The sequence below is a fragment of the Antennarius striatus genome, chromosome 17 (assembly GCF_040054535.1).
Source record: "Antennarius striatus isolate MH-2024 chromosome 17, ASM4005453v1, whole genome shotgun sequence".
NCBI lineage: Eukaryota > Metazoa > Chordata > Actinopteri > Lophiiformes > Antennariidae > Antennarius > Antennarius striatus.
This window is the reverse complement of record NC_090792.1, coordinates 12,895,514-12,908,521: the sequence shown is the minus strand read 5'-3', so window position 1 is coordinate 12,908,521 and position 13,008 is coordinate 12,895,514. Positions and strand designations below refer to the sequence as shown.

At 36.7% G+C, this 13,008-nt stretch overlaps 1 protein-coding gene across 1 annotated transcript; it reads left to right on the top strand.

The window, feature by feature from the left end:
* Positions 1-2,304: 2,304 nt before the first annotated feature.
* Positions 2,305-3,504, top strand: htr1b (5-hydroxytryptamine (serotonin) receptor 1B). The gene has a single exon (XM_068338737.1). It carries the CDS (start codon positions 2,305-2,307, stop codon positions 3,436-3,438), a length of 1,134 nt encoding a protein of 377 aa, XP_068194838.1. The 3' UTR covers positions 3,439-3,504.
* Positions 3,505-13,008: the final 9,504 nt, after the last annotated feature.

The following is a 13,008-nucleotide window of genomic DNA, read 5'->3' as shown; positions in this document are numbered from 1 at the left end:
TCACGCCCTATGCCGCCGAGATAGGCTCCGGCTCCCCATGACCCGCTGTGGCAGATACAGCGGCGGTAATCTGAAGATGACTGACTAGCTGACAGATGAGGGTAGGAGCTGTCCATGGTTCTGTCTGTCTGAGTAGCTGTTGGCTTTACAGATGCTTAAAAATCCCACAATATAAAAATATGTTCAGCCTAAGTACTCGCATCAGAGCACTTTCAAAAGATGCACATTCGGACTGGTCAGCTGAAGTGCCAAATTGCACAATTCATATATTTTCCTGACCAGACTAAAAACTCATTCCACTAATGTCATCAGGATTTTGAATAGGTTATTGGCTCGTTGCAGCTTTGTGAGTGAACTTGAGAACTGATGGAGTGATCCACATCCTCACATAATGGCGTCATGAAATGTCAATATGAATGTCAGCTGTTTTCATTTCTCATAAGTGCCAAATGGCAGCAGTCAATGTTTGTGAACCACTGTCTGATAAGGGTCTAGTTGAGGGTTTATGCATTGTGTGTAATGTATTTATAACTCATTACTGAAGGCTGCATGCATCAGTCATAAATAAGAACAACCTTTGATGTTTATCCTCAGTTGCCTTTTGGCCAGTCATTCAGACATCTTCAGTGCACAATACAGGACTATTTGATTTGTCGGGAAAAATGTTGCGGGATATGCAGACCACAATCATTTCCTAAATGTTTGTTTGTTTGTCTCTTAGGGGGGCTGTGAAGGAGTTCAGCATGAAGATACAATCATTTGACAATAAAGTTGACTATGAATTCACTCCATACTAGTCCCTTTATTACAAATACGTAATAAATGTTTTTTGAGCACAACAATGTACTCGTATGCATATATAAGTGTATAAAAGTATAACTGAATCAGTGTTTTTGTCAACAACTGTAGTTCTGAGGATCCAAAAGTGAGGCCTGCTGTATGAACACGTCATAAGTGATTAAAGTAATAATATAAAATGCTTCATTATAGGAAGAGATTCCTCCATTGATACATATCATAAGCTGTTTGCAAGTATATCATATTACTGGAAAAATGTATTAAGTGCTTTTATTCTGATTATAACCACCAGCGAGTGGTTTCAAACATAAAGAATGATGTTTCTGCTCTTCTCTTCAGGCTCTAGGTTAGGTTCTTTTAGGTGTTTAATTTGACACCAAGTAGTTTCACCATAATTTCCACTATGATTCTATCATTGTTTCAGTCTGTGACTTTATATATTTTCATGCCACAGTAGTACTCCTGATATGGGTGGACACAACATTTCTCAGATAAATGGTAAAAATTAAATATTGGTGTGACAGTATTGGATTGAAATATTCATCAGTTAGTATTTTCTTTTTGAGAAAAATGCAAATACTAACTGAAGCATTCAATAAATTTTATGCAGTACAGAATTGACAAAAATTCACAAAATGCTTTGTGAGTGTTTAGATATTATGATGCAGAAATTCGATTCAAAATATATTTTAATAAAATTAAAAAAAAAATGCAAACACTGTAAACGGTGAATTGGTATTGCCTATGAATGGATTAAATCATTCATAAAATAAGATTAGGAATATTATCAGAAAAGAAGAATTTTCATAAAGTACATTTATAACACTACGACTTACCCTTATGCTTTATGAATTGCAATGATACAAATGACTGAATTTACAGCATAGGACATCAGACATCATTTCCCCCACTTCGAATTTCCTCTTTCAGGTGCGTATTCTGTGACAAATGAGAAACACTGGGCACTACGACCCAGCAGTAACCTACTCTTCACCGAGACAGAAAAAAATAAGGCTGTGATCAGTGGCGCTTGTTTGATGTCAGAGTCAGTATAAAACTGAGACTTCGGGCTGGCTCTGGCATTCAACCACAGGGGGCCTGGGGGGACGCAGCCCTGGAGAACTTCTGCCCTACATGCGGATAAACTATTCCGTTTTAAAAAAAAAAAAAAAAGATGTTGGACTACAGAACGCACCGCTTAGAATTCACAGAAACATTTTTCAGTCTTGTATTTTGTATCAGACAGTTAAGTTTTTCTTTATGGGTGCAAAACGAAAAACGTTTCATCAGCTGGGGATGGATATTTGCTTCCACCGTTTGACATCTGCCCATCAACAGAAAAAAAATGAAACAAACGAGGAATGAAAGAAAGCGTGTTTTTCTTTCAGACTGATTGTAACATGTAACTGACCAGATGGCAAGGATGTGGCGACGTTCATTACGATCGGGGCATCTTAATGATCAGAAATTTCACAGGGTGACAGAGAAAAAAAGTCAGTAAAAGTTATGGAGCGCTCAGGTCAAATCGGGTTTACGCACTCGATGAACGTCACAAACGACAGTTTTACTACAGATTCACCAAATGTGGATGTAAACGAGGAGAGTCTCGCTTATCAAATCAGTCTGGCGCTGATTCTCTCCGTTATCACGCTCGCCACCACTCTATCCAACGCTTTTGTCATCGCAACTATTTCACAATACAAAAAACTGCAAACTCCGGCGAACTTTCTGATCGCCTCTCTGGCCGTCACCGACCTGCTGGTGTCTCTGTTGGTGATGCCCATCTGCGTCCTCTACACGGTCATCCACACCTGGACGCTGGGGCAAATCGTGTGCGACATCTGGCTCTCCTCGGACATAACGTGTTGCACCGCATCCATCCTCCATCTGTGCGTAATCGCTTTGGATAGGTATTGGGCCATAACTGACGCAGTGGAGTACTCCAAAAAGCGCACGCCGGGACGCGCGGCCGGGATGGTGGCCATAGCCTGGGTCATAGCCATCTCCATCTCCCTGCCGCCTCTCTTCTGGAGGCAGGTGAAGGCAGAGGAGCTGACCAGCTGCAGCGTCAACACGGATCACATTTTTTACACCATATATTCAACTTTTGGGGCTTTCTACATCCCCACTTTGCTTCTTATTGTCCTCTACGGACGGATTTACGTCGAAGCGCGGAAAAGAATCCTGAAGCAGTCACCCAAGAAGGTAGGGAAGAGACTGACCTCTGCACATCTGGTCACCAACTCCCCTGGATCCGTGGCGTCGACAACCTCTCTGCAGTACGGGAGGCATGACACCCCGTCCAGCGACACCGGGTCTTCAACAAGCGAGAACCAGGTCAAAGTAACGGTGTCGGACGCGCTTTTAGAGAAAAAACGCATTTCAGCAGCCAGAGAAAGAAAAGCGACAAAGACTCTGGGTATAATTCTTGGGGCTTACATCGTTTGCTGGTTGCCATTTTTTATTTACACACTGGTGGTAGCCACATGTGAAACATGCTTAAACCCTGAGTTATTTGACTTTTTCACCTGGCTGGGATATCTGAACTCCCTCATCAACCCAATCATATATACAATGTCCAACGAGGACTTCAAGAAGGCATTCCATAAACTGGTGCGTTTCAGATGCTGCAGATCGTGAATTAATGTTCTTCCTGCGTCCAGTGAGATTTATTTATATATTTATTTTTGGGGTATTGAAGTTAAAATGTGCGAAAATATAAAACAGTAAAGAGTATCACAAATAGTTGTGCATGCAAATAAAACAAAACTGTGTCTTTAGTCTTTGGATTCAGACAAGAGATTCCAATTGTTAAAAACCAATAAAGAAAACCTCTAAGAATGTTTCCAGTTTTATCCATGGAATAAGAATTCATATCACTGCAAAGTAACTGTATTGACTTCTCTGCTTGTCTGCTAAAAAAAAGAGATGCTGAATAGCAAGCTAACATCAAGACAGTGGAGAAGGTCAACTTTATGCAACTGGCCAGTTTGTGTTTTGTATGGAGAGAAGAATATGTATAAAAAAAGCACACGGGCATTCTTCAAATCATAGCAATTAATCCAGTTAAGTAGGATCACCAATGTATGACATGATGAAGTCAACATGAAAACGTGGCTTCCCAGTGTCCTTTAGCCACAGGTTAAGCATAGTGGTTTTATTTTTCAATCAGAGAATGACAATACGTCTGTAAATTGAAGTGATAACAGTGGTGTGTGTGTGTGTGTATGTGTATATATATATATATATATATATATATATATATATATATATATATATATATATATATATATATATATACATACACACATGTATGTATGTATGTATATGTATATATATATGTGTGTATATATATGTATATATATATGTGTGTGTGTGTATATATATATATATATATATATATATATATATATATATATATATATATATATATATATATATATATATATATATGTTTGTGATGGACATGGACATGGACTCATGCTGCTGCTACCCTGTATGGTTATCTTTTATATTTAGAAAAGCACACTGAAAAGGAAAAAAAAGATTAATATCACTGTCAAACAAAGAAACTGAAGCTGATATTTACTTAGCAGAGCTGAAAGCTAATCATAAGTTCAATTTTGCAGAACAAACACCACCTTGTTTTATTGTGTGTGTGGTTCTGTTTGCTGCTACATTAAATCTATATCTGCAGTATGTTGCATTCATGTGTGAAACCTTTTGCCATGGTATGGCTTAAGAGACCATTTTAAATGGAGTCAGGCCTGCAGATCCACAAAAATTATGCTGACGACTTGACTGCATTATGTGAAATAATGTGGTTTTAGGAGTGCTGCCATTCAGAGATGCTGTGCAATAAAGGCTAAAGTATGAATGGAAAGACTGCTCCTTTAGTGAGTGTTTTAATGGCGTTTTAAAGTTGGGATGTGGTCAAAACCTCTTGAAAAATCAATCAGTTTTTTCATGCATTATTGTTTCTGTGAAGAAAAGAGGTGCGATACCAACACAAGTTGTTTTATCACTGCTTTTAAGTTAAACTAGTTCTAGGGATTAAATTAATGTCATACGTATATCATGATGATGTCAAAACAAACCTAACAACTCTTGAAGCCATGTGGCAGAGCATTAAACCATCAACTGAGATGAATATGCAGCATTTCATGGCCGTTCCTCCTGATGTTTCCAATTTTCAACACTGGATGAGATTGATTCTGATTTGGATGAGAGTCACTAAAATGTGAACTCTGCCATTTTCCTGCTTTTTCTGTCTCTCTGCAGCCCAACCTGCAGGTGAAGGAGGACATACTGTGTAGTTTGCACAATTCAATAAGGCAAACACTGTACACTGCTCTTCAGGGGTACTTCACTTACAAAGAAAGGAGCACTCACACAATCAATGTACATGCAAACATGCACTCTTTGGCTTCTCATGCGTGAATTTATATTGCTCATCGTGCATGAAATATGAGTGCATCTAAGCGGGCAGTGATTTAACGCACGGCATTTCAATGATTTTTGGTAGTTGTTTGGGTAAATTTGGATGGGGGAATAAAAAATGGCAGCATGTGAATTTTAAACATTTGGATTATGAACTTTAGATAATACATGTTCTTATTTTCAGCTTTGGGATTTCTTGGATTCTAATTAAACATTTAAACATAAGTTAACTAACGAAGGACTGAAGCATAGAGATGGTTGAAAAAGTCTTCAAAAACTCATGAGAAGTGTTTGCATAATAAATAATAATAAAATAGCAGATCGTGAATGAAGAAAGATAAGAAAGATACATAACGAAATCCTTAAAACATACAGATGAATGAACAGAGCAAGACGAGTGAATGAACTGAAGCTATAATTGACTTTCATAGGAATGCAATGTTTTTTTCCAATCAAATGTTAGTTCATGCATGTCATATATGACTCACTTTTAAAAAAAAAAAACATTTTTAAGGCTATTGAACAAGAAATGTCCTCACAGGATGCTTCCAATAAAATAACAATATATTATAACCTCTTTAAATGTTTTATTTCTTTATACTTTGCACAGTACGCTGAAAAACCAAGAAGAGTTGGCCCCCAAAGAATTAAAGTGACACCAAAAGTATGTTGTATAAATGGATAAAGGGTAATTGGTGTATCACACACACAAGTCAAAGTTACAGTGGGGAGTAAATTCATTGCATCAATCAATCAATCGATCGATCAATCAATCAATCAATCAATCAATCAATCAATCAATCAATCAATCAATCAATCAATCAATCAATCAATCAATCAATCACAGGAGAGTCAAGGACAGGACTACACCTGTCAGGTAAGCTCACTTCTTTCTACACTTCACCTCCAGGGTTATTTTATTGTTACACATCTAGTCTTCAGCCCCAACCTCCATTTATAGATTTGTTAGTGTTTATAAAACATTACGCCAATCTTCCTGACCTATAAAAGACAAGAAAATGTACAATTATTTCTCCTTCAAATCTTCAGGGCCTTGAATATTTTATTCTGTGTCATTACATTTATGGGATAGCACACAGCAATGCTGCAGCCATCGCAAAGTCATTGTAGGCGCAAGCAGAGGGTGATGTAGAGCAGAACTGATCAAATATTTCATGCACGGGGACTGTTAGTTGTTAGCAAACAGTATATATGCATCTAAAGAAAAATGGTGTGGCTGAAGTACTGTAGGTTACACCGCCTCAAGCTCCAGGAGTGTACACATTATCATTTTGTTGACACGGGATGATTGCATCGTGCAAACAAATACTATAATTACAAAATGGCTTATTCTCCTATTAGCTGAGTGCGCTGCAAGTTTGTCTCAGTTCCGCTGTGGAGTAAAGGACGTTGCTGATGTAACAGCTAGTGAGGCTGAACACATGGATAATGAACCTATAAAATATTCTTTCACTGAGCGTGATTTGGTTCAACAGGTTTATTGTTTCATCCTTTCTGGTCGAAGAAAGATCGTAGCATTCGCCGCCTGCAGAAGGAAGGCACAAGGGCCAATCTGCTATTAATAAATTACTTTATCAAGGTGAAAACAATTGACCTGGACAGGAATGCAAACGAGTCAGTGAGTCCTCTACGAAGAAAAAAAGAAAACCCACCATGAAGGTAAGGCGGTGAATGACAATTAGAGGTGGGTTCTGACTATTATTTTCAATGATCCTCATTCTGACCACCGGAATAGTCATTTAAGGGATGTGGATTTTATGATTTTATTCAAATACACCAGTATCATTTATGCAGTATATTTGATATACACTGAGATAGTGGGCTTTCTCATCATTTCCATAAGTTATACGTCATCTACTCTTGTTCATGAAACCTGTGGGTAACTTTGGGTTATTTCAGTGAATCTATTATTTATTTTCCACTTGAACAAAACTCTGAGGTTAGCCACTGTTCTTGTTGGACGATCACATCCCCTAACATGTAAGACACATTGAATAATAATGAATTCAAGTAACACCACTGATCTGGTGAACTGAGATTAATTCATAAGTAAAATTTGCCACGGTTACACAACAAATAACAATATTAAAACTAAGAATAAACTGTAATTATGTGAATCACTTATATTGCAGACATGTGAATTGCAGACAGTTCAGCCTATAAATTGGGAAAATCCATCACATATAAAACTAATCTATTACCTAGCGAGACAACCATAAATCTGTGTTATATTTAATGAATTACTGGGGATTAATCTGTGTTGTTTCTGGACTGAAGTGACTCATAGGGATTTTGTGCTCAGAAATGCTAAACACACCGCATCTCATGTGTGGATGAGGGCTTCACACTGCATGTATTATTATTTGTGTGTCAAATCACAGACATCATTTATGCATGTTCGTTCCATGCTTCACAGAAGATTCTTTGCCACAAGCAGTTTTCTGTGATTTTCAGCAAAGCAGGTTATTCAAGCTTCATCTCATCACTTTGTGTTAGCCCCCCCTCAAGCTCACCTATACATCTCATATTACGCTTCTCTGTCATACTGTTGCACAAAATCAGATCATTCTGCAGACAAATTTGGAAGATGCAATATATTTTTCTGCATTTAGCTAGAAAATAATAAATGAATAAAATAATTCTAAATCATACCAGGGCTCGAGTGTCGTAGTGGGAGACTGTCACTTGAAAAGCTGGGTGGATCTATCATATTTAACTTTCACTGTGGACTGACAACCAATACGTCATCAAATTAAACAGCTATACAAAGGAGGTACAGCAGTGTGCATATTGCTGCAAATTAGTTTGCTGTTTTGGGATTCATACATTGAACTGATCTATTCAGTCTGTGCATCATTGGTAATATTAGTAAGTAAGATCTCACCTGCATATTGCGTTCAATATTCAGATAAGTGAGTGAACCTGTGGGCAGTAAACATTGACTAGAGTCAGTTCTACCTCATGAAAACTGATCAGGTACTCTACATTTGAGATAAAATCTTTTATTTTTTTGAAAATGCAAAAATGCTGTCTTAAATGTAGCCTTAAATATTATAAATTATTTGATAGCAGGGATTATCTTTTCTTTGGTCATGAAGATTACTAGACCAATAGTGCCATATGTGTATACAATATTATTTGCTTCTATGGATGTAATAAATGTATACATCAGAAGACTTTGCTTTTCCAATGAAATTTATAACAGATTTTGAAGGAATTTCATTCTGTCTGTCAGTACGTCTGCCCTTCTGTTTTTCACCATGACCATCAGATTGTGTCTTGTTTGAGGGAGAGCACCTATTAACTGTCTCCCTGTGGAATAGCATGGTGGTTACAACATGTTCTCAGTCTCTTCTTGTCTGGCAGAGTAGAAACTCTGAAGATAAGTCAAAGTGGAAATATTTCAAGTTCCAAAATACTAATAATGCTATGAAACTCTAATTACTGGCCCAGGGTTCTACCTAATTGGTGTGACTCAACCTGGATGTATTAAGGACAAGCTTTTATATAGGACACATGTTTAAATATTTTTGCATTAAACCTCTTGAGCAAAGTTGTAAAAAAATGGTTCCATCAAAATTGTTCATTTAGGGCAGTGGGAATATTATTTATATAATAATAAGACCATTGAATTACATTAATAACTAAACATTCATGTCATCTAACTGACCTTAGCACAGAGATTTTTTTGATCAGTAAAAATAATCATAGAAATGACAACCAGTTTATGACGACTACAAAGCTGGAGACGCTGCTTATTTCTATCGCTCTTGTTCAACACGCATCTCAGTATGAATGATGCATACAAGTATAGAACATACTGGAATCTGCCTTGAAGGAACATACAATATAAATTCATTACAGCTTTAAAGCATGCATATGTCCCTAAGGCTTTAAGGCTTAAAGCAACAAAAGAAAAATTGAGAATTAGATTTGAATTTAATCAATGCATCATAAGCGAGTTTAGCCTTCAGTGAATATCCTGCTGCTGCTTGTGCTACTGAATTTTTCTATTACTGAGGAAAAAATAAACTATTGTCTGGGAATTGGGTGTCTTATTCTTGGCTGACCTGCTGAACTTATAATGCCTCTGCTCAGAGGTCACAAACTTAACACAACACTTAACTTTATTAAAAACCAGAGAGCAGTGAGTATGACCGTTTAACAGCAGAGGTCAGCTCATTGTCCTTTCTCTGTATATCTCTTACAACTATGCATGTAGTGATTCGATGGTTTGGTCCTGGCTATAAGACATATTTTCAGCCAGAAACCTTTTTGTTATGTTAAAACCATTAGGCTGCACCAAGTTCAATTTTGTCACAGATGAAATTCTCGTAATAATGGCAGGATTATAAGGTGTGGTAGCTGATTTTGTACATCCCATATCTTAAGGTTGAGTCCATGTTTGATTTTATTCTGGACCCCTTGATGCATGTCATCTCCTGGCGCCACCTTTTCTGTCTTTTTCAATCAAATAAAGGCGAAAGGCTCTACACATATCTTTTTTGAAACAAGCAACGTATTAGTGAATAACAACATCTCACATTGATAGAGTTCTGTTTCATCTGCAGACCTGAGGAATATAAATGAGGTTTGCATCATCTTGGGGATAATTTACATATTGTCTATTAACCTTTTAACATTAAGCATGAGAAGGTGGATTGAGTTGGAAACTTGACCAGCATGTTTGTAATTTCCAATTTTCACAAGCAATAACAACATAAAATGTCACAGAAGCTATTAGCATGAAATTTGCCTGACCTCGTCTTCAAATTCCAAAGTGGCTCGTCACTAATGAGCAACGTTCTCCCCACGTATCCCCTTCCATCGCCCGAACTTCCCTTTAGGCTTCCTTCTCATGTCATACAGATCAACACCATTTAAAAAAAACAAAAACAAAACACCTTTTGATTTCTGTCTCAACTTCCCTAATAGGACCAGGTGGCAAACAGACAAACACCCAGGTAGCAAGACGCTATTCCAGCTCATCTTGACAGATGCTGAATTACTTCAATGTTTTCTGAAATAGAAATTCTTTAAATCTTTTTTTAACGAATTATCATTTTGATAATTTAATAGATAATAGTTTATAAACAAGACTGATATACATGTGTGTGATTGAGTTGATTTAATATACGTACAACTAAATATATAAATTCATATTTGTAAATTTGCATTTATAAATGATTGTTGCTGTTTTTTTTTTTTGGATAAAAATGCTTTTATTAACCGTCATATGCATCACATGCATACATGAAAGATCATCTTTGATCAGAGAAAGACTAGCCCTGCACACAAAACCCATTTCAGCTAATTTGCAGTAGTGTCCTGATGGGATGCGGGTTTCAAAAGTTACTCTGGAATCTTAAGCAGCCTTCCTGGTTGCTAATGTACAGCTTGTTTTTGCGTTTTGAGTGACACAAAAGTAAGTAATTTTACATGAAAGAGGTAACGTCAGCATCACTATCAGGTTCGGGTTGTTACATAGATCTACCAGTGACAGCTAAAACAGACAGAACTAATAAAATAATGTCAATATTCTGTTCAGTGAGAGATTAACATTCAGGGCATCCTTTTCTATTTCATGTTTTCTTTCATAATGAATGAAGAAAACCCTTATCGTTGTCTCATTTGGAGTTAAAATGCTTCGAGAAGGGTTTTTAAATACAGGTTCAAACAACCTAGAACATTTAAAAAACACTCACAAAAAGGAGAAGACAACAGTTTATATTTTTTACTTGCGAGGAGAATGGACAGACATGTGCTCAAGAAAGAGTTCTCCTTTTTTGTTCATGACTTTTCATGGTTGCTGTAGACAAGAGTGTTGGTTGTTGGTCTGTGGTTAATACAGTTTTGACAGGTTTATATAGTGATGTGGATTTAATTATGCTTTCTATGCCGCCTCTGTCATACTGCAGTGGGCTGCAAGCAGGTGTGAATTAATATGTCAAGACATAATTGTATCCCTGATAGGCCATGAATTGACCTGGCCTCCTTTTCGTTCTTTACTTCTTTGTTCCCCTGCCATACAACACTGTCTCTCGAGCTTCATCCCTAAAATTTTCCATAATCTCCTCCCTCTACGTCTGTCAGCTACTCATCTTTTGCTCTATCATCACATGTCGTTCTTTTCTGCCTCACCAATTTTTTTTTTTTTTTTAAACCATTTTTTCATCTTACCAATTCCCATTTTTTCTTCCTTTCCTTCCAGTGTTTCTTTATGTTATCTGCCTCCCCATGCTTCCTTCCCACTCACTCTCAATTATTGTTTATTCCTTCTGTGCTACTCCAGTACATAAAATCAAGTCTGCCCATGGTAAACAAGATAAACACATCTCATTTCACTGTACAAGAGCAATTATTGTTCAGACTGTCATCTATAGAGAGCTTTGGATATAATCCCTCACAATATCATGAATTTATAAAAGCTTTCTTTATGCGTAACACCTTAAATACATTTTTAAAAAATGATCATAAAGCTGGCATAATCTCATAATCTGTAACATGAAACCTTTGATACGCTCACAGCTCAAAATTGTCTCTTCAGGGAAGCAAAAGTATTACTTAATACCATTGTTCTTGAGTATTTATGATATAATCATAAATTTTCAGGTGTTTCCCAAATCTATTCTATTCTATTCTATTCTATTCTATTCTATTCTATTCTATTCTATTGTATTCTATTCTATTCTATTCTATTCTATTCTATTCTATTCTATTCTATTCTATTCTATTCTATTCTATTCTATTCTATTCTATTCTGTGCATATCTCAACTAATGTGGGTATTCTGTGCATATCTCAACTAATGTGGGACTGGTTTATTAACTCTGGCAGTTTGAGGTCCATAGTTTTTTTATAAGACAGAATATAGTCGGTTCGTAATTTATTATGTGATACCTCCACAATAATTTTCATCTGCTGTGTGTAAGTCTTATCATTTATAGTGTGATTTAGAATGTCACAATTAAGTGAGCTAGGCAATCATTAATAAAGAGCATGTTATAGTGAGTTGACTACAGAATAATTATCCTTATGTTACAGTTGATTATTTTTCTAATGAAATCGCGTTGTGTTTTACATGCCCCAGAGAACATTTGGTTTCCATTAATGTGTGGATGGTTTAAGCTATTAACTTCAAAGATGCACACTTTGTAATTCATTAAAATGCTCATCATGTCAGCAATTCTATAAAAATTGTTAAAGCAGCAGTGTGAGCAGTTCTCAAACAGTGATTTACAGCACTAACTCAGCTGGGTTTTTGTTTTTTTTGTTTTTTTTTAAAAATCTGAGGAGTTTACAACACCCCAAAGAAATAAGGTCCTGATTGAGTTCACAAATACTGCCCTTTTTAATTATTTTGATATTTCTTATCTGTTTTCCCTTCTTTATGCAAGAATCTATCAAATACAAGGCAAGATTCCAGATGTGCTTACTTAAAAAACAAATAAAACTTTTCTTGATTGGTGTAGTAAACTGTGAATCGCTTAATACATGAAACCTGCTGGGCCCCTGCAATCCACCTCCTCTGATTCACCCTAATTGTCCTGGGGGACACAGAAAAGTGGTGGCTCTTTTTGAGCCCTTGATTGCAGGGGAAAAAAAGAGTGTTCTCATCACAGTTGTCACTGCACATACTGTCCACTTGATTAATGAAGTGACGTATAGAATTCACACTTCCTCACAGCAGTTGACAGTTGTCTGCATGGGAGTTCACGAGTTCATGGGTGTCACAACTTCTGTGGCATCT